Here is a 21,744-nt window from a genome sequence, read left to right as displayed (position 1 = left end):
CTAATCTAAACCAATCCCTTTTCGTCCATAAACCTATCCACCAATCTCTTAAACGCCCCCAAACTAGGCGCATCTACAACTGCAGCAGGCAGGGCATTCCAGTCCCTCACCACCCTCTGGGTAAAGAACCTGCCCCTGACATCCGTCCTATAACTACCCCCCCTTAATTTAAAGCCATGCCCCCTCGTGCTAGATTTCTCCATCCGAGGAAACAGGCTATCACCATCCACCCTATCTAAACCAGTCGATTTAAATGCATTTAAATCAGCGGGCTGCTTGACTGGGGCGCGGACCAGATCTGAGCCCAAATCAGGTGTCGGTAAAGGTGCCCGCAAGCGGGCGCAAATTTTTGGTAAAATTGGGCCCTATATTCCAAGTGCAGCCTAACTAAGGTTCTATAAAGCTGCCACATGACTTGCCAATTTTTAAACTCAATGCCCCGGTCGATGAAGGCAAGCATGCCGTATGCTTTCTTGACTACCTTCACCTGTGTTGCCACTTTCAGTGACCTGTGTACCTGTACACCCAGATCCCTTTGCCAATCAAGGGTTCTGCCATTTACTGTGTATTTCCCAGCAATATTTGACTTTCAAAATGCATTAACTCACATTTGTCCGGATTAAACTCCATCTGCCATTTCTCCGCCCAAGTCTCCAACTGATCTATATCCTGCTGTATCCTCTGATGGTCCTCATCGCTATCCACAAATTCACCAACCTTTGTGTCATCTGCAAACTTGCTGATCAATCCAGTTACGTTTTCCTCAAAATCATTTATATATATATTACAAACAGCAAAGATCCCAGCACTGATCCCCACGGAACACCACTTATCACTGCCCTCCATTCAGAAACGCACCTTTTCACTGCTACCCTTTGTCTTCTTACCTGTTTTTAATTTGCTGTGATCCTTGAACTTATACTGAGGGAGTATATTTTTGGTGCCCGTCACTTTATTTATAGATAAGATGAGTAGCGGCACAGCAGGGTGACGGCTAGGTGGTTTGGTATAGAAGTCGTTGGTATAGCCCTATAGGTCCTCATTGTGGGTGAGGAAAGTCCCCTGGGGGAGATCACCGAAAACGTCCGATCTGACCCACGGCAGGGTTCTCCAGTCCTGCTGCAGCAAATGGAGCTTTAGCTGAGTGCCAAATTCTTGCTGGCAGCCAGGCGACCATGGACAAGAGTGGTGAATGCTGTCATTAGCATCCTGTTGCTACTTAAATATGAGTAAGTGCTTCAGTCTAGCATTGTTCGAGTCTTCCTTCACAAGAACACAAGAAATAGGAGCAGGAGTAGGCCATCTAGCCCTTCGAGCCTGCCCCGCCATTCAATAAGATCATGGCTGATCTGAAGTTCCACTTACCCGCCTGCTCCCCACAACCCTTAATTCCCTTGTCTATCAGAAATCTATCCACCCATGACTTAAGCATATTCAACGAGGTAGCTTCCACCACTTCAATGGGTAGAGAATTCCAGAGATTCACCACCCTCTGAGAGAAGAAGGTCCTCCTCAACTCCATTCTAAACTGCCCCCCCCCCCCCCGCTTATTTTGAGGCTGTGCCCTCTAGTTCTGGTTTCCTTTCTAAGTGGAAAGAATCTCTCTACCTCTACCCTATCTAGCCCCTTCATTATCTTGTAAGTCTCTATAAGATTCCTCCTTCAGCCTTCTAAACTCCAACGAGTACAGGCCCAGTCTATTTAATCTCTCCTCATAAGCTAACCCCCTCATCTCCAGTATCAGCCTGGTGAACTTTTTCTGTACTCCCTCCAAGGCCAATATATCCTTTCACAAGTGCAGCGACCAAAACTGCACACAGTACTCCAGCTGCAGCCTCACCAGTACCCTGTACAGTTGCAGCAAGACCTCCCTGCTTTTATATTCTATCCCCCTCGCAATAAAGGCCAGCATCCCATTCGCCTTCTTGATCACCTGCTGCTCCTGCAGACTGAGTTTTTGCGATTCGTGACGAGGACCCCCAGGTCCCTCTGCACCGTAGCACGCAGCAACTTTTCAGTTGGAGATTAGGCTGGATGGAGGAGGAGATCACCCTCCTCCAAGTGGTCTTATATAGAGACTTCCAGATTGTCGTTCTCCTTGATACTTGGGTTCCTCTGGGGGGGCAGACAGTATCCTGTTCAACCACATCTGCGTCTATTGGTTAATCCTGGTGTTCCTCTCTCACTGGGGTTTCTTTTCTTTATCTGGATTGGTGAGGTACTGATACAGGCTTTGATTTGTTATATATTAAATTCTGGAGGGTTTCCTTTATCTTGCTGGGAGGAGGAGATTGTATCTCTCCTCGAGATGCCCAGCTGATGGGTGTGTTGACAGTTTTTCTTCTTGTTGGTAGGGTTTCCTTGGTGGAAAATGGTTTAAGTTTTCCAATCATGGTGGGGCCTGAACTGTGCCTTGGATATGGCTGGAGAGGACTGAGACCTGTTGAGTCTTGGTATGGTGTGAGAATCTTTGGCTTATTACCTCCTGTATACGAGAGTGTACATTGCCATGTCCTGTACTGATGGCAGTATCCTTTTCCCAGGGTATCCTTTCGTTTCTGGGAGGCCTCGGGATGTTGAGCTGGGTCCTGGATTGTTTGTATTTTACCCCGTAAGAAATCCTATGTATTGTTTGGCTTTGTCTTTGTTATCTTGTGAAGGAGAGTGTGTACCACAGTGCCATGCGCTGGTGGTTTTACCCTGAGATCCTTCACGCTCTCTGGTGTCTGGTACATTATCTGTATGAGAGGAGACACTGATTACAATGATGATCTGAAGCATTTGTATGAGTGTTTGCTGGTCTTTATGTGGAGTATAAGGATGGTGAATCTCTGGAATTCTCTGCCCATTGAAGTGGTGGAGGCTACCTCGCTAAATATTTTTAAGACGCGGGTTGATGGGTTTTTGATAAGAGAGGGGATTAAGGGTTATGGGGAGAGGGCGGGAAAGTGGAACTGAGCCACGACAGATCAGCCATGATCTTATTGAATGGCGGGGCAGGCTCGAAGGGCTAGATGGCCTACTCCTGCTCCTATTTCTTATGTTCTTATGTTCTAATATTGATCACTCTGCACGGTACCAGGTTTGGGGAATTGTTGAATCTTGTGGTAAAGTGAAGAATGGGAAACTCTCAATAAAAAAGCATTGATTAATAAAAAGGTGTTGCCCAGTTCAACAGGCCTTGAGTCTCTGGAACTCTCTTCCTGAAAAGGCAGTGGAAGCAGAGTCTCTGAATATTTTTAAAGCAAAGATAGATAGAATATTGAAAACAAGGGAGTGAAAGATCATCTGAGATGGGCAAAAATGTGGAGTTTAGGTGACTCTCGGACTAGCCGTGATATTGAGTGATAGAGCGAGCTTGAGGGGCTGAGTGGCTACCTGCTATTCTTAATTTGGGTGTTGAACAATAAATGCTGTACTTAGCCAATCCTGTTGGCTGAACAGGGATGCCTCCTCTTTTTAATCAAACAGTGATGTTTTGGTTTCTTATCAGGTAATTGGTGGTTTTGGTTTCTGATCAAATTCTGTGATTGGTTTGGTCTATTTTGGGCAGAATGATCAGGTGATTGGCTGGTTTGAGAGGTATATTTTGCCTGTTATTAACCATTTGATATTGAGCTGGTATTTAACAGTGCTGTTTCCTTTTAGGAATTCTTTAAATGTTTTTACCGAAAGTAAAATGCTGCGTTTGTCTGCTGGTTTGTCAGTGACACAGGGACCATGCAAGAGATGTTGAGAGAGAGTTGGAGGCAGCCCCAGAGCACTGATATGGCAGCAACCTCAGTGAATAAGAATAGGACTTCGCTCCCAATTACCTGCTTCCTAAATGTTCTTTTGAACCTTCAGTCCAGAATTTGATGGCAATGTTATTGCCAGAAATTTATTTGTTGCAAGCCAGGGAATGTTGAAACTGATCCGGTTCCATCACTTTACATTAAATACAAGCTCAGTTTGTCTTTAAAATGCTCAGAAGTATCAGGAGTCTATCTTGACTCATTAATTGTTTTTTGAAAGAAACTAATTTGAAATTATTATCTTTCTTGAACCATCCTGTGAAAGCCAGCATAGGAACTCTGTAAAAGCTTTACAGCAGTTGCTGCCGATCTGATTTAGTATGCTGGTACCAATACACTGGAAACTGAATCCAAGATGTCTAATCTGTGGCCCATCAGCTTTCCTTGCTTTTCCATTTGCTTTATTCAGGTTAAAGTGGAGCTACAGGGATTAAGGGTTATGGGGAGAGGGCGGGAAAGTGGAACTGAGCCACGACAGATCAGCCATGATCTTATTGAATGGCAGGGCAGGCTCGAAGGGCTAGATGGCCTACTCCTGCTCCCATTTCTTATGTTCTTATGTTCTTTTCTGGTTGAGATCTGCCACTGTTATCTCCGTACTGTGCAGGGATCTGCTCCACTAACTTTGAGTACAGTAAACAACAAACAGTTCCATTGGACACCACACTAACTGGACAGTACTGGAAAACGTTAGGACAAATTGACATCATTACGTCATATCAGGTTGGAATGCTTCATATTGAAACATGTGAATTGGACGCAGGAGAAAGTCTCTTGAACCTGTTCTGTTATTAAGAAGATCATGGCTGACCTGATTGTGGTCCACTTTCCTGCTTGCTTGTCAAAACCTTTGACTCCCAGTTGATCAAAAATCTATCTAACTCAGCCACGAATATATTCAATGATTCACAGCCCCTGCTGCTCTGGAGAAGAGAATTCCACAGACCATCAATCCTCTGGGAGAAAGTTTCCTCTTAACCTCAGTAACTCTGTCCCTTGGTTTTAGACTCTTGTATGAGAGGAAAGATCATTTAAGATCCTCTCAGGATCTAAGATGTTTCAATATAATTGTCTTTCATTCTCCTAAACTCCAGTTGATACAGCCCCAACCTTTCCTCTTAAGACAACCCCTTCATTCCAGGGATCAGTCAAGTGAACCGTTTGCCAATTCCCTCCAGATTTTCCACCAGTGTCAGTGACTCCTCGGATCACTAACATGGGCTCAAAATTGCCCTCTTTATGTCCTCTTCACAAGTTTCTTTCTTACCATCCTTGTGTCATTGCCAAATTTGGTTGCCATACACACAGTCCCTTCATCCAAGTCATTGAAATAAATTGGAAACAGTTGAGACCCCAGCATTGATTCAAATGGCACTCCCTTAGTAACAACTTGTCGACTCTAAGTTGACCCATTTATCCCTACACTCTGTTTTCTATGAGCTAACCAATCCTTTATCCATGCTAATAGGTTACGCCTACATCCTGAGCTCTTATTTTGTGTTGTAGTCTTTGTCAAAACATTTCCCTCCTCCTTCAATGAGCACCTTGTTGTTCAACCTTCCCAGAGAAGCACTCAATCAATCCTTTTGCAGGTTGATTTTCCGCTGTTGGCTCTTGACCCCATTATTGTTATAGGAGCTCTTCCTTTTGGAGTGATCCTAAGGACAGCTCTCCAAGAACCAGTGTGTCCTTTTGGAGTAAAATACAAGTTAAGAGCTTGCACATTGAACACTGATTGTTCAGTAGTGAGGGCTACTGCAGAAAGTGAAATCAGAATCTTCATTTTTTTTGTCAGAATGTTGGTCAGATGTAAAAACGTCATGGATTTCACCATGAAACGTATCTGAGTGCAGGCAGTATGAAGGTGCTGCCTTTAAACCACAGTCAATGCTTCAAAGTGTAATGGTTCGTATACCTGCTCAATGTTCCAGTTTGATGCAGATATCATCTGACATTGACAAAGGCCAGTCTAATTCCCTGAGAACAATCTGCCATTTTTCTAAAGTACTGCCCTTGCCCTAAATCTTTAGATCATACTTTTAACAAATTGTTCACCTGTTTCAAATTAGTAACAAGAAAACTATAACTGCAGGCAGCTAAATGGATTCAATCAGGGCACCATAGCAGGAGCCAGTCTGCCCCATCTGCTCACTTAACTTAAGCCTTTAAGTGCAAAGCCAAATCAAATTGATGGGATGCTTGTTTAAATTTCCTCCCCCCTCCCCACATCCAGTAGAGATTAATACTCAAATTATATGATATCATAGGATCTGGAAAGCCAAATTGATCTGTTTTGGATTTCCCCTGAGAACTGGATTGACCCTGGCTTCAACCAGCTTGTTGCCATCTTGAATATACAGCAGCACGATCAGAGTCACTGCCACGTTGTGTAGTAAGTTGTGTACCAAGGGTGGCAAAACTCAATTCTTCCAATCTTGTGAGGAATGAGAGTGCTCTGGAAGGGAAATGCAGTATCGATCAGGTAAACAACAACATGTATTTGTAAAACACATTCAACATGGTAAAACTCCCAATGATTTCATTTGATTTGATTTATTATTGTCACAAATGTTAGTATACAGTGAAAAGTATAGTTTCTTGTGCGCTACACAGACAAAGCATTCCATTCATAGAGAAGAAAAGGAGAGAGTGCAGAATGTAGTGTTAGAGTCATGGCTAGGGCGTAGAGAAAAATCATCTTTTTCTGAGGAATGTGGAGGAACAGAGAGATCTTGGGGTTCATATCCAGAGATCTCTGAACGTTGCCATTCGAGTGGATAGAGCCGTGAAGAAGGCCTATAGTGTGTTAGCGTTTATTAACAAGGGGTTTGAGTTTAAGAGCCATGGGGTTATGCTGCAACTATACCGGACGTTGGTGAGACCACATTTGGAATATTGTGTTCAGTTCTGGTCACCTCACTATAAGAAGGATGTGGAAGCATCGGAGAGAGTGCAGAGGAGATTTACCAGGATGCTGCCTGATTTGGAGGGTAGGTCTTATGAGGAAAGGTTGAGGGAGCTGGGGCTTTTCTCTTTGGAGCAGAGGAGGATTAGAGGCGACTTAATAGTGGTTTATAAGATGACGGGAAGGATTGATAGAGTGGACGTGCAGAGACTATGTCCTCGGGTGGATGTAGCTGTTACTAGAGGGCATAACTGTAAGGCTCATGGTGGGAGATATAAGAGGGATGTCCGAGGTAGATTCTTTATTCAGAGAGTGGTTGGGATGTGGAATAGACTGCCTGCTGTGATAGTGGAGTCGGACACTTTAGGAACTTTCAAGCAGTTATTGGATAGGCACATGGAGCACTCCAGAATGACACAGAGGGGATAGCTTGATCTTGGGATTGGGCATAGCTCGGCACAACATTGAGGGCTGAGGGGCCTGTACTGTGCTGTAACGTTCTATGTTTCTATGTAACTTAATGCAAGGTAAGTCCATTCAAAAGTCTGATGGCAGCAGGAAAGAAAGTGTTCTTGTGTCGGTAGGTACGTGACCTTAGACTTTTTTTAAAACCTTTTTCCCGATGGAAGGAGGTGGAAGAGAGAATGTCCAGAGTAAGTGAGATCTGTAATTACACTGGCTGCTTTTCCGAGGTAGCGGGATGCGTAGACAGAGTCAATGGATGGGAGGCTGGTTTGCACGATGGACTGGGCTTTATTCACAACCCTTTGTAGTTTCTTGTGGTCCTGGGCAGAACAAAAGCCATACCAAGCTGTGATACAACCAGAAAGAATGCTTTCTATGGTGCATCTGTAAAAGTTGGTGAGAGTCGTAGCAGACATGCCAAATTTCCATAATTTTCTGAGAAATTAGAGGCAGTGGTGGACTTTCTTAACTATAGTATCAGCATGGGGGGACCAGGACAGGATGTTGGTGATCTGGATACCTTAAAACTTGGAGCTTTCGACCCTTTCTGCTTCGTCGCCATTGATGTAGACAGGGGAATGTTCTCCTTTCCACTTCCTGAAGTCAATGACAATCTCCTTCGTTTTGTTGACATTGAGGGAGAGATTATTGTCGCCGCACCAGTTCACCAGATTCTCTCTCTCATTCCTGTTCTCCAGCTCATTGTTTGAGATCTGACCCACTATGGTGGTGTCATCAGCAAACTTGAAAAGCAAATTGGAAGGGATTTTGGCCACACAGTCATAGGTACTTCGCAGGATTATTATCAAATAAAATTGGTCACTGAGACACGACAGAGATGTTAAGATTGGTGACCAAAAGCTTGGTGAAATAGGTAGGTTTTAAGCAGTATCACAAAGGAAAAAAAGAGAGGCTCAGGGAAAGAATTTCTGAACTAGAGGCCATGGTATTGCCAGGCACAGTCACCAAGACATCATAACTAATGTTCTGTGAGAGGACAGAATCAGCAAAATGCAGAGATCTTGTAGCAGTGGAACAGGTTACAAAGATGGGATGGGTGTGGTGATGAAGGGATATGAAAACAGGCATCAGAAGTTTATAAATCTTGGAGTGTTCAACCAGAAGTTAATATAAACATGGATTAGATACAAAATTAAAGCTCCCTCTACACTTTCCCCATCAAACACTCCTAGGACAGGTACAGCACAGGGTTAGATAAGGAGTAAAGCTCCCTCTACGCAGTCCCCATCAAACACTCCCAGGACATGTACAGCACAGGGTTAGATAAGGAGTAAAGCTCCCTCTACACTGTCTCCATCAAACACTCCCAGGACATGTACAGCACAGGGTTAGATACAGAGTAAAGCTCCCTCTACACTGTCCCCCCATCAAACACTCCCAGGACATGTACAGCACAGGATTAGATACAGAGTAAAGCCCCCTCTACACTGTCCCCCCATCAAACACTCCCAGGATATCTACAGCACGGGGTTAGATACAGAGTAAAGCTCCCTCTACACTGTCCCCCATCAAACACTCCCAGGACAGGTACAGCACAGGGTTAGATACAGAGTAAAGCTCCCTCTACACTGTCTCCCCATCAAACACTCCCAGGACAGGTACAGCACAGGGTTAGATACAGAGTAAAGCTCCCTCTACACTGTCCCCCCATCAAACACACCCAGGACAGGTACAGCACGGGGTTAGATACAGAGTAAAGCTCCCTCTACACTGTCCCCCCATCAAACACTCCCAGGACAGGTACAGCACAGGGTTAGATACAGAGTAAAGCTCCCTCTACACTGTCCCCCCATCAAACACTCCCAGGATATCTACAGCATGAGGTTAGATACAGAGTAAAGCTCCCTCTACACTGTCCCAACAAATTGTCCCCAGTCTCTCAGATGTGCCGTTTTCCTTTACCCATCACCAGCTGGCTAACCTCTGGCCTGGTTTAGTAGGGTTAGCAGATGATATTCAAAACCAAGTCCAGCATTTGAATTGGAGTTTTGTGATCTGCTATGTTCTCCATCTAGATATGCTTTGAAACGTGGTTCCAGAGGTGAAAGGGCATTATATCTACCCGACAATGTGGAAAATTGTCCAGGTTTGTCCTGTACACAAGGAACAGGACAAATGCAACCTGGCCGATCAACATCCCATTAGTCTAGTCTCAATCATCAGTAAGGTGAGGAAAGAGGTCATCGACAGAAAACGCTTACTCAACAATAACCTGCTCAGTGACGCCCAGTTTGGGTTCTGCCAGAGTCACTCAGCTCCTGACCTCATTACTGCCTTGGTTCACACATGGACAAAAGAAATCCAGAGGTGAGGCAAGAGTGACTGCGTTGACATGAAGGCAGCATTCGACCGAGTGTGGCATCAAGGAGCCCGAGCAAATCTGGAGTCAATGGGTATTGGTGGGGGGGAACCCTCCACTAGTTGTAGTCATACTTGGCCCATTGGAAGATGGTTGTGTGGTTGGACATCAGTCATCTCAGCTTCAGGACATCACTGCAGGAGTTCCTCAGGATAGTGTCCCAGAACCGGCCACTTTCAGCTGTTTCATCAATGACCATCTTTCCATGATAAGGTCAGTGGGGATGTTTGCTGATGATTGCATAATGTTTAGCACCATTCATGACTCCTCAGATATTGAAGCAGCCCATGTCCAAATGCAGCAAGACCTGAACAATATCCAGGCTTGAGTTGACAAGTGGCAAGTAACATTCGTGCCACACAAGTGCGAGGCAATGACCATCTCTAACAAGAGAGGATCTAACCATCGCCCCCTAACATTCAGTGGCATTAGTGGAAGACACAAATAACATGCTAAATATTGAAGACAAGAAGGCTATGGCAGGTGAGGACCGAGAAACTATCATTATCACGATAGAGGTAGTGTTGAGCAAGTTAATGGGACCGTCTCCTGGCCCTGATGGAATGCATCCCCGGGTACTAAAAGAGATAGCAGGAGAAATAGCAAATGCACTAGTGGTAATTTATCAAAATTCACTGGACTCTGGGGTGGTTCCCGCAGATTGGAAAACATCAAATGTGATGCCACTGTTTAAAAAAGAAGGTAGACAAAAGGCAGATAACTGTAGGCTGGTTAGCTTAACTTCTGTAGTAGGGAAAATGCTTGAATCTATCATCAAGGAAGAAATAGCGAGACATCTGAATATAAGTTGTCCCATTGGTAAGATGCGGCATGGGTTCATGAAGGGCAGGTCATGTTTGACTAACTCTTTGAGAACATTACATGTGCAGTGGACAATGGGGAACCTGCGATGTGGTGTATCTGGATTTCCAGAAGGCATTTGACAAGGTGCCGCACCAAAGACTGCTACATAAGATAAAGGTGCATGGTGTTATGGGTAATGAATTAGCATGGATAGAGGATTGGTTAACTAACAGAAAGCAAAGAGTGGGGGTAAGTGGGTGTTTTTCTGGTTGACCATCAGTGACTAGTGGTGTGCCTCAGGGATCAGTGTTGGGACTGCAATTCTTTACAATTTACATAGATGATTTGGAGTTGGGGACCAAGTGCAGTGTGTCAAAATTCGCAGATGACACTAAGTTGAGTGGCAGAGTAAAGTGTGCCAAGGATGCTGAAAGTCTGCAAAGGGATATAGATAGTCTAAGTGAGTGAGCGAGGGTCTGGCAGATGGAGTACAATGTTGGTAAATGTGAGGTCATCCATTTTGGTAGGAATAACAGCAAAATGAACTATTATTTAAATGGTAAAAAACTGCAGCGTGCTGCTGTGCAGAGGGACCTGGGTGTCCTTGTGCAGGAATCTCAAGGAGTTGGTTTGTAGGTGCAGCAGGTAATTAAGAAGGTAAATGGAATTTTATCCTTCATTGCTGGGGGATGGAGTTTAAGAACATAAGAAATAGGAGCAGGAGTAGGCCATCTAGCCCTTCGAGCCTGCCCCGCCATTCAATAAGATCATGGCTGATCTGTCGTGGCTCAGTTCCACTTTCCCGCCCTCTCCCCATAACCCTTAATCCCCTCTCTTATCAAAAACCCATCAACCCGCGTCTTAAAAATATTTAGCGAGGCAGCCTCCACCACTTCAACGGGCAGAGAATTCCAGAGATTCACCACCCTTTGAGTGAAGAAGTTCCTCCTCAACTCCGTTCTAAACCGCCCCCCTTTTATCTTGAGGCTGTACCCCCTAGTCCTACTGTCTTTTTTGAGCGGGAAGAGTCTCTCCACCTCTATCCTATCCATCCCATTCATCATCTTATACGTCTCAATGAGATCTCCCCTCATTCTTCTAAACTCTAACGAGTACAAGCCTAGTTTATTCAGCCTCTCCTCATGGCTCAACCCCCTCAACTCCGGTATCAGCCTAGTAAACCTCCTCTGCACTCCCTCCAAGGCCAAAATATCTTTGCGCAGGTGCAGCGCCCAAAACTGCACACAGTACTCCAGCTGCGGCCTCACCAATGCCCTATACAGCTGCAGCAAAACCTCCCTACTTTTATATTCAATCCCCCTCGCTATGAAGGCCAGCATCCCATTCGCCTTCCTGACCATCTGCTGCACCTGCAAGCTGGGTTTTTGCGACTCATGCACAAGGACCCTGAGGTCCCTCTGCACCGTCGCCTGCTGCAGTTTTTCGCCACGTAAGTAATAATCCTTCCTACCATTCTTCCTACCAAAGTGGACCACCTCACACTTGCCAACATTAAATTCCATTTGCCATTTCCTGGCCCATTCGCCCAGCCTATCTAGATCCTTCTGCAGACCCTCCACACCCTCCGCACAATTTGCCGTTCCCCCAATCTTGGTGTCATCAGCAAATTTCGACACCCTACACTCGGTTCCCTCCTCCAGATCATCTATATAAATGGTAAAAAGCTGAGGCCCCAGCACCGACCCCTGGGGCACTCCACTAGTCACCATCCGCCAATCCGAATAGCACCCGTTGACCCCCACTCTCTGCCTCCTATTTGACAACCAATCCTCTATCCACGCTAACACCCTAGCCCCAACTCCATGTCCCCCGACCTTCTGCAATAACCTCTTATGAGGTACTTTGTCAAACGCCTTCTGAAAATCCAGAAAGACCACATCCACCGGCTCTCCTCTATCCACTGCCCTAGACACATCCTCATAGAACTCCAGTAAATTTGTCAGACACGACTTCCCTTTAATGAAACCGTGCTGCGTCTGCTCTATCAAGCAATTCCCTTCAAGATGCCTCGCAATTTCCTCCTTAATGACGGATTCTAACATTTTACCTACCACAGACGTTAAACTAACCGGCCTATAATTCCCCGCCTTTTGCCTGGCACCCTTCTTAAACAACGGCGTAACATTAGCCGTTTTCCAATCTTCCGGCACTTCCCCGGAATCTAGCGACGTCTGGAAAATAACCACCAAGGCATCCACTATAACCTCCGCCATTTCTTTCAGAACCCTCGGATGCATTCCATCCAGTCCTGGGGACTTGTCCACAATCAGCCCCTCCAGTCTGTCGAGCACCGCCTCTCTAGTAACAGTAATGTCATTAAGACCCTCCAGTCCTACCACCTTTCCATCGCTAACACCCGGCAAATTATTCACGTCCTCCTCCGTGAAGACAGAAACAAAAAAGTTATTCAATACCTTAGCCATATCCCCATCCCCTACCACTAGGTCCCCTTTCTCATCCTCTAAAGGACCAACGTTCACCCTAGCCAGCCTCTTTTTATATATTTATAAAAACTCTTGCTATCCTTTTTTATATTAAGCGCTAGCCCAGCTTCATAGTTTCTCCTACCCTCCTTTATCAACTTCTTTGTCAATCTTTGTTGACATTTAAACCTCTCCCAATCCTCTTCTCGCCCACTACTCTTAGCTACTCTAAATTCCTCCGCTTTTAATTTAACACTTTCCTTCACCTCCTTCGTTATCCACGGCTTATTACCTCTCCTCCTACTGTCCTTTTTGACCATCGGAATAAATTTCTGCTGAGCACCAAGAAAGATCTCCTGAAAGATCCGCCACTGCTCCTCAGCAGACCCTCCCTCCAACGCGCTCCCCCAGTCAACATTCGCCAATTCTTCTCTCATCCTACCATACTCCCCTCTATTCAAAAAAGGACGCGTGTCCTGGAACCCACTTTCTCCTCCTCCATCTGCACCAGAAACTCCACCATACAATGATCACTCTCCCCAAGAGGATCCTTCACTGCAAGGTCCCTAATTCTACCTGCCTCATTACATAGCACCAGATCCAAGATAGCTCGCTCCCTCGTCGGCTCCAACACACACTGTTCAAGGAAATTATCCCGGCAGCATTCCAAGAACTCCTCCTCGAGCCCACCGCATCCAACATGGGTCGACCAATCAATATGCAGATTGAAATCCCCCATAACTACGGCCGTCCCATTCCTGCACGCCGCACTTATTTGCGCGTTAACAGCCCGCCCCACCTCCAGATCATTATTTGGGGGCCTATAGACGACACCCGCCAGCGTCTTCCTCCCTTTGCTGTTCCTAATCTCCACCCACAACGATTCCACTTTCTGCTGTTTGGCTCCAATATCATCCCTTGCTACCACCTTGATGCTATCCTTAATCAGCAGAGCTACGCCAACCCCTGTTTCCTCCTGCCTATCCTTCCTAAACACTTGATACCCCTGGACATTCAGCTCCCAGTCCCTGTCACCTTGCAGCCACGTCTCTGTAATGGCCACCAGATCGTATCCATTTGTGTCGATCTGCGCCACCAGCTCATCCACTTTATTCCGAATGCTTCGTGCATTCAGATAAAGCGCTTTCATCCCAGCCTTCACCTGGACCCTATTTGCCGTAACGCCACCAACCATACTCACGCCCCCTACTCCCTCTATTATTGGGACATCCTCGGCCTCTTCCCTTACCTGTACCCTATCCTTAACTTTAGACCTCGTAATGTCACCTACCCTCGCACCCTCCCCCCCCAATTAGTTTAAAGCCCTGTCTACAGTCCTCTTTACTTGATTCGCCAGCACTCTGTTTAAAAACAGCGAGGTTATGTTGCAGCTGTATAAGGTGCTGGTGAGGCCACACCTGGAGTATTGTGTACAGTTTTGGTCTCCTTACTTGAGAAAGGATATACTGGCACTGGAGGGGGTGCAGAGGAGATTCACTAGGTTGATTCTGGAGTTGAGAGGGTTGTATTATGAGGAGAGACTGAGTAGACTGGGGTTATACTCATTGGAATTCAGAAGAATGAGGGGAGATCTTATAGAAACATATAAGATCATGAAGGGAATAGATAAGATAGAAGCAGGGAAGTTGTTTCCACTGGCGGGTGAAACTAGAACTAGGGGGCATAGCCTCAAAATAAGGGGAAGCAGATTTAGGACTGAGTTGAGGAGGAACTTCTTCACACAAAGGGTTGTGAATCTGTGGAATTCCCTGCCCAGTGAAGCAGTTGAGGCTCCCTCACTGAATATTTTTAAGGCAAGGATAGATAAATGTTTGAACAGTAAAGGAATTAAGGGTTATGGTGAGTGGGTGGGTAAGTGGAACTGAGTCTATGAAAAGATCAGCCGTGATCTTATTGAATGGCGGAGCAGGCTCGAGGGGCCAGATGGCCGACTCCTGCTCCTGGTTCTTATGTTTATTGCTGAATCTCCCACTAACAACATCCTGAGAGTTACCATTGACCAGAAATTGAATTGAACTAGCCAGATAAATACTGTGGTTACAACTGCAGGACAGAGAATAGAAACTCACCACCTGACTCCCCAAAGTCTGTCCAGCATCTACAAAGTTTAAAGTTTATTTATTAGGCTTGCATTAATACTGTAACTAAATTATTGTGAAAATAGTCGCTACACTCCGGCCTGTTCAGGTACACTGAGGGAGAATTGAGCACAGCCGATGTACCCTGACCAGCACGTTTTTGGACTGTGGGAGAAAACCGGAGCACCCGGAGGAAACCCACGCAGACATGGGGAGAATGTGCAGACTCTGCACAAATAGTAAGCCAAGCCATGAATTGAAGCCTGGCACTGTGAGGCAGCATTGCTAACCACTATGCCACCATGCTGCCAGTCCTTTATGTCATGTTGGTGCCCATTGGCAAGGCTCATTCTGTGAGGAAATGGAGTGAGTTCCTCTGTTGTCCGCGTCATACTGCCAGTAACTCCCAGCACACACTGAGGTACACAAAGTCTGACACCTCGCACTCCCGTACCTGCACATTGTCTCATTACTAAATCATGTATAGTTAGATAAAATGAAAATACCCAGTGCCTGAAATGTGAAAACTGGGAACCATTGGGAAGCTGTGGGAACAGCGGGAGCTGGGGGAATATCAGGAGCTGGAGGGACATCAGGAGCTGGAGGGACATCGGGAGCTGGAGGGACATCAGGAACTGGGGGAACATCGGGAGCTGGAGGGACATCAGGAACTGGGGGAACATCGGGAGCTGGAGGGACATCAGGAACTGGGGGAACAGCGGGAGCTGGGGGAACATCGGGAGTTGGGGGAACATCGGGAGCTGGAGGGACATCGGGAGTTGGAGAAATATCGGGAAGCTGGAGGAAGATCGGGAAGCTGGGGAGACATCAGGAAACTAGAGAAACATCAGGAAGCTGGGGGAACAATGGAAAACAGGGAAAACATTGAGAAGCTGGGTATGAGATATAAGAGGTTGTTGATGGGAGTTTAACCGTTTGAGTATAAATGTCTCCTTGAAACTGACCAAGGGTTGCTAACAGCCCAGAAATGTGTAAAATTAGCAAGTGCCAGAAGAAAACCCAGTGAATTCTTGTCACCTGACCTGTGCAAGCTGAAAAAATGTCACTTGACAAGTGTTCAGCTTGCATTTCAGCTTTCATACAGAGTGCTGTGAGTGGCAGAGCTGAGTGAAGGAAGTTCCACAGACAGGAGAGCGGATGCGTGAAGATCCACTCCTTGTACTTGGATATTTTCTTCTGACACACAGTGTTGAACTCTTGTGTCTGTGGTGTGAAGAGGGAGATGAAGCTGTAGTCCGAGCAAGTCCAGGCTTGGTCTCGTGGATGAGTGACATTATGTCAGTATTTTGGAGTTGTGGGAGATGATTTCTGGCACATTAACTGTGTATTAGTGTTGATGACAATGGGTCACAGTGAGTCCAAGGGCAATAAAGGACAATGTTCTACCACTGAGTGAATTATTCTTTATTATTGCCACAAGTTATAGCACCAGGTACTTTCGAAGAGTCCCATTTTCCTTTCAGCTTTTTGGACCAACTTTGCTACAAATGTTTCACCAGTGTAAATAGCAATGACCAAATTGAGGTGGTGAGTGCTAGTAACAGTGAGGTTTTTGCTCTTGTGGATTGACAGAATTGAACTGCCAAAATCTCATTCAGTCATTCTGTGTTGCTGCTGATCTTTGTCTCCACCAGGAGTATTGTCACCAGCAAAATAAATAGAAACCTCGTAAAAACAACAAGAGCTAAGAATGCACAGCAGATTATTCAGTATCTGAAAGAGAAAGGCAGGTTAATGTTTCAAGTGAAGGCCATGTGTAATTTTTATCCCAGATAACGAGTTGCTGTGTTATGTGTCTTTTTAGCCTTTGTGTTTGTTGAATTTCAGTGGGTACGGGAGTGTACTGCTTTTCATTCTGTCGAAGAGTTAAGCAGCCAGGGTGAGCAAGAGCCTCGATCTCTTGGCAATTGCTTGCTGCCATGTCTGTGGATGCAAACTGCAGGTCTGCTTTTGCAGGAAGTGAACAGAGTCACTTCACTGGGTGGCGCACATCTGCAGTCACTTCACTTGTGTTGGTTAGACATACATTTTCAGATGACTTCTCCATGTCTGTGTAGTCTCAAACTGGAAGTGTTAATATAATGAAATTTTGGATAATTTCCTGCTTTTTCAAAAACTGGATGTGGAATTGACAGACTATCTGTGTTGTTTAATATTTCAGTGATTAATGAACTGGATGGTCTGGCTAAAGGCCAGGACACAGACTACCCCGGTGGAAACCATGCCAAATTGGTGCAGGAGAGAGCCAAGAAAGCCATTGACTTCCTGGAACAAAAGTTTGAATCCCGTGACTCATGTCTGCGGGCTCTAACCAGCAGAGGTAACGAGCTGGAGTCAATCGCGTTTCGGAGCGAGGATACAACTGGGCAGCAGGTAACCACAGCAATGTAAAAGTGACACTGTCCTCCCTTACCCTCTCTCCATTACCCCAGCAATCTTGTGCCACTCATTTCTGGGTTCAAGCCCTGCTCCAGGACTGGAGCAAGTCAGATCAACTGAAAAATGAGTGCAGCGTTGAGGGAATGAACATGCCGACCTTTAGATTTAACGTCAAACTGTCTGCCTGTCCTGGAGGTTCAGGTGGATATTAAAAATCCAATCACCTTATTCAAAGGAAAGTGAGGAGTTTTCCAGTCTCCTGACTAACATTACTCCTTTAACCAACATCACCAAAATAGATTAACAGGCTATTCACCTTAAAACCACATGTTGCCTTGCACAAAGTGACTGGTTTGTTAGCCTAATGGAGCCTTGGACTGCCAATGCAGAGATCATGAATTCAAATTCCACCAGGACATGTGTAAAACTGAATTCAACAGGTTTGGTCATTCCTGAGCACGCTGTTGGTTTATTGTAAAGACTAAACTTGTTCACTAATGCCCTTGGGGATGGGAATCATTTATCTCTACCTGATCTAGCCTCTACATGAATCCAGGTGACTCGTCACATTCTCTGATGTGGCCTAGCAAGCCACCCTTTTGGAATCGGTGATGAACAATTGTTAACTCCCAAGACCCCATCACTTTCCCCACACCTTTCCATGCAAACAAAGGCAATGGAACCCCAGCCCTTCCACCTCTCCTCACCGTTCAAGGCCCCAGTCCCTCCTTCCAGGCGAAGCAGCCATTTAAATCTTCTTCTCTCAATCTAACACAGTGTTTGCTGTTCACAACGTAGTTCCTTCTGCTTTGGAGAGACCACACGCAGACTGGGTGCAGCTTTGCACAACACTTCCACTCAGTGCGCAAGCGCGATTCCGAGCTCTCTCTCAGTGCGCAAGTGCGATACCCCCTCCACTCAGTGCGCAAGTGCGATACCCCCTCCACTCAGTGCGCAAGTGCGATACCCCCTCCACTCAGTGCGCAAGTGCGATACCCCCTCCACTCAGTGCGCAAGTGCGATACCCCCTCCACTCAGTGCGCAAGTGCGATACCCCCTCCACTCAGTGCGCAAGTGCGATACCCCCTCCACTCAGTGCGCAAGTGCGATACCCCTTCCACTCAGTGCGCAAGTGCAATACCCCCTCCACTCAGTGCGCAAGTGCGATACCCCCTCCACTCAGTGCGCAAGTGCGATACCCCCTCCACTCAGTGCGCAAGTGCGATACCGAGCTCCCACTCAGTTCACAAGCGCTATACTGAGCCTCAACTCAGTGCGCAAGCGCGATACCAAGCTGCCACTCAGTGCGCAAGTGCGATATCGAGCCTATACTCAGTCCACAAACATGATACCCGAGCTCCCACTCAGTCCCCAAGTGCAATACTGAGCTCCCACTCAGTGCGCAAGCGCGATACCGTGCTACCACTCAGTCCGCAAGCGCGATACACAGCTCCCACTCAGTCCCCAAGCGTGGTACCGAGCTCCCACTCAGTGCGCAAGCGCGGTACCGAGCTCCCACTCAGTGCGCAAGCGCGATACCGAGCTCCCCCACAGTGCGCAAGCGCGATACCGAGCTCCCCCACAGTGCACAGGCGCGATACCGAGCTCCCACTCAGTGCGCAAGCGCGATACCGAGCTCCCCCACAGTGCGCAAGCGCGATACCGAGCTCCCCCACAGTGCACAGGCGCGATACCGAGCTCCCCCACAGTGCGCAAGCGCGATACCGAGCTCCCCCACAGTGCACAGGCGCGATACCGAGCTCCCACTCAGTGCGCAAGCGCGATACCGAGCTCCCCCACAGTGCACAGGCGCGATACCGAGCTCCCCCACAGTGCGCAAGCACGATACCGGGCTCCCCCTCGGCCTGCAAGCGCGATACCGGGCTCCCCCTCGGCCCGCAAGCGCGATACCGGGCTCCCCCTCGGCCCGCAAGCGCGATACCGGGCTCCCCCTCGGCCCACAAGCGCGATACCGGGCTCCCCCTCGGCCTGCAAGCGCGATACCGGGCTCCCCCTCGGCCCGCAAGCGCGATACCGGGCTCCCCCACAGTGCGCAAGCGCGATACCGGGCTCCCCCTCGGCCCGCAAGCGCGATACCGGGCTCCCCCTCGGCCCGCAAGCGCGATACCGGGCTCCCCCTCGGCCCACAAGCGCGATATATTAGTGGAGACTCTGCGGGCACAAAAGAAAATGGTTGTGGTGATCGGAGGGTCAGTCATCTCAGCTCCAGGACATCTCTGCAGGAGTTCCTCAGGGTCGTGTCCTAGGCTCAACAATCTTCAACTGATTCATCAATAACCTTCCCTCCATCATAAGGTCAGAAGTGGGGATGTTTGCCAATGATTGCACAATGTTCACCATTCGCAACTCCTCAGATACTGAAGCAGTCGATGCTCAAATGCAGCAAGATCTGGATAATATCCAGGCTTGGGCTGACAAGTGGCAAGTAACATTTATGCCACACAAGTGCCAGGCAATGACCATGATCAATAAGAGAGGATCTAACCACCACCCTTTGACATTCAACGGTGTTATGATCATTGAGTCCCCCACTGTCAACATCCTTGGGGTTACCATTGACCAGAAACTCAACTGGACTCACCACATAAACACAGTGGCTACAAGAGCAGGTCAGAGGGTGGGAATCCTGCGTTGAGTAACTCACCTCCTGACTCCCCAGAGCCTGTCCACCATCTACAAGGCACAAGTCAGGAGTGTGACAGAATACTCCCCACTCACCTGGATGGATGCAGCTCCAACAACACCCAAGAAGTTTGACACCATCCAGGACAAAGCAGCCTCTTGATTGGCACCACATCCACAAACACCCACTCCCTTCATCACTGATGAACAGTGGCAGCCGTGTGTACCATCTACAATGTGCACTGGAGGAACTCACCAAGGTTCCTAGGCAGCACCTTCCAAACCCCCAAACATTACCATGTAGAAGGACAAGAGCAGCAGATACCTGGGAACACCACCACCTGGAGATTCCCCTCCAAGTCACTCACATCCTGATTTGGAAATATATCACTGTTCCTTCACTGTCACTGGTTCAAAATTCTGGAATTCCCTCCCTACCAGCACTGTGGGTGTACCTTCACCATGTGGATTGCAGCGGTTCAAGAAGGCAGCTCACCACCAACTTCTCAAGGGCAGCTAAGGATGGGCAATAAAATCTGGTCTAGTCAGCTACACCCACATCCCAGAAATTCATTTTTAAAACATCAGACATAGGGGACCAAGCGGCCAACTTCTGTTCCTATTTCATATGTTCACCTCTAAGAACAGCCTGATCTGGTCACCATGACCATCCAGTGCCACTCAGTTGAGCTTGAAATGGAAGCTGAGTGGGTTTGACAGTTCCCTGTGCAGTCTTTCCCTTCACCCTCGGGAATGAGTTCATGCTTCATATCAGGACTCTCGGATGTTAAATATTGGCAATTTTTGGATACACACAAAAATGTTGAAAGGGTAAGATCCTCAGTAGCTCACTAAGGGGAACTCAGTAGCAGAATTTCACAGTAACTTCATTGCAGTGTTAATGTAAGCCTTACTTGTGACTAATTAATAAACTTTAACTTTAAATATGAAGCTTTTACTCATATCTAGACAGCTGCTTTTTTGCTGAAAGCTTCAGACAGTTACCTTGTTGGTACTGGCTCCATCATGAAGTTTTATATGTTTTCTGATGCCTTCAGAGAATGCATGATCAAGTCTGGAGAGGTTTGATCCAGAAACGTTGCCCTCCGGACATGCGATAAATTATCTTTTTTAAAAAGAAAAGTTTTGTGTAGATTTTGTAAATTTTATGGATTTCTGTTTGTCAAGATTTGAGAGGCTGCAGTGCTAGGGATTTGATAAATTGCTTATTCCAGTTAGGCAGCTCTGTCACTGCCTGTATCAAGTATGAACAGGTTCTGCAAACACCAGATTTCAGAGAGCTTTTGAAAAGGAGTTGTCCCAACTTTGTTCTTCAAGAAAAAGTTATTTTGGTCGTGAATTATTCACAGTCCACCTTCAGATGTCATCTCCTTTTAAACAATATGCAGGCTCACAGGAATGTAGAGAAACTATGTTCTCTGATGGAGGAATCCAGACCAAGAGAGACAATCTTAAAATTAATATCAGGCCATTCAGAATGAAATCAACGCTCCTTCACATAGAGGGCAGTGGAAACACACCCCCCCAAAGGGCTATGGGTGCTGGGGAGGGCCAACTGAAATTTGTCAGAGAAAGGTCCGAGAGGTGAGATTCATTGCTACTCAGTCTCATTGTCAGGGCCTCCTCCCCACTGAAGAAGCACCCGTTATGCTGGGCCTGATTTTCAGGGGAGTCGGTCACCTCTCCAGCACTTTTTCCCATCTGACAGCAAACTGTGTAAGGACATGCCAGGCCACAGAATCCAACTCTCATTCTTTTGTTCCTTCTCTCTCATTTCACACATGAATCT

At 46.8% G+C, this 21,744-nt stretch overlaps 1 protein-coding gene across 1 annotated transcript in view; it reads left to right on the top strand.

The window, feature by feature from the left end:
• smg6 (SMG6 nonsense mediated mRNA decay factor) overlaps positions 1-21,744 on the top strand; it is a 432,770-nt gene that overhangs the window by 390,678 nt on the left and 20,348 nt on the right. Inside the window, exon 15 of the mRNA XM_080210854.1 lies at positions 17,074-17,285. Within this exon, the coding sequence (XP_080066980.1) occupies positions 17,074-17,285 (212 nt within the window). The remainder of the gene's footprint in view (positions 1-17,073; positions 17,286-21,744) is intronic.

The sequence above is a fragment of the Carcharhinus amblyrhynchos genome, chromosome 23, assembly GCF_965287045.1.
Source record: "Carcharhinus amblyrhynchos chromosome 23, sCarAmb.v2.hapA, whole genome shotgun sequence".
In the NCBI taxonomy this organism is placed as follows: domain Eukaryota; kingdom Metazoa; phylum Chordata; class Chondrichthyes; order Carcharhiniformes; family Carcharhinidae; genus Carcharhinus; species Carcharhinus amblyrhynchos.
The sequence above is the reverse complement of the archived record's forward strand: the minus strand, read 5'-3'. Positions and strand labels throughout refer to the sequence as shown.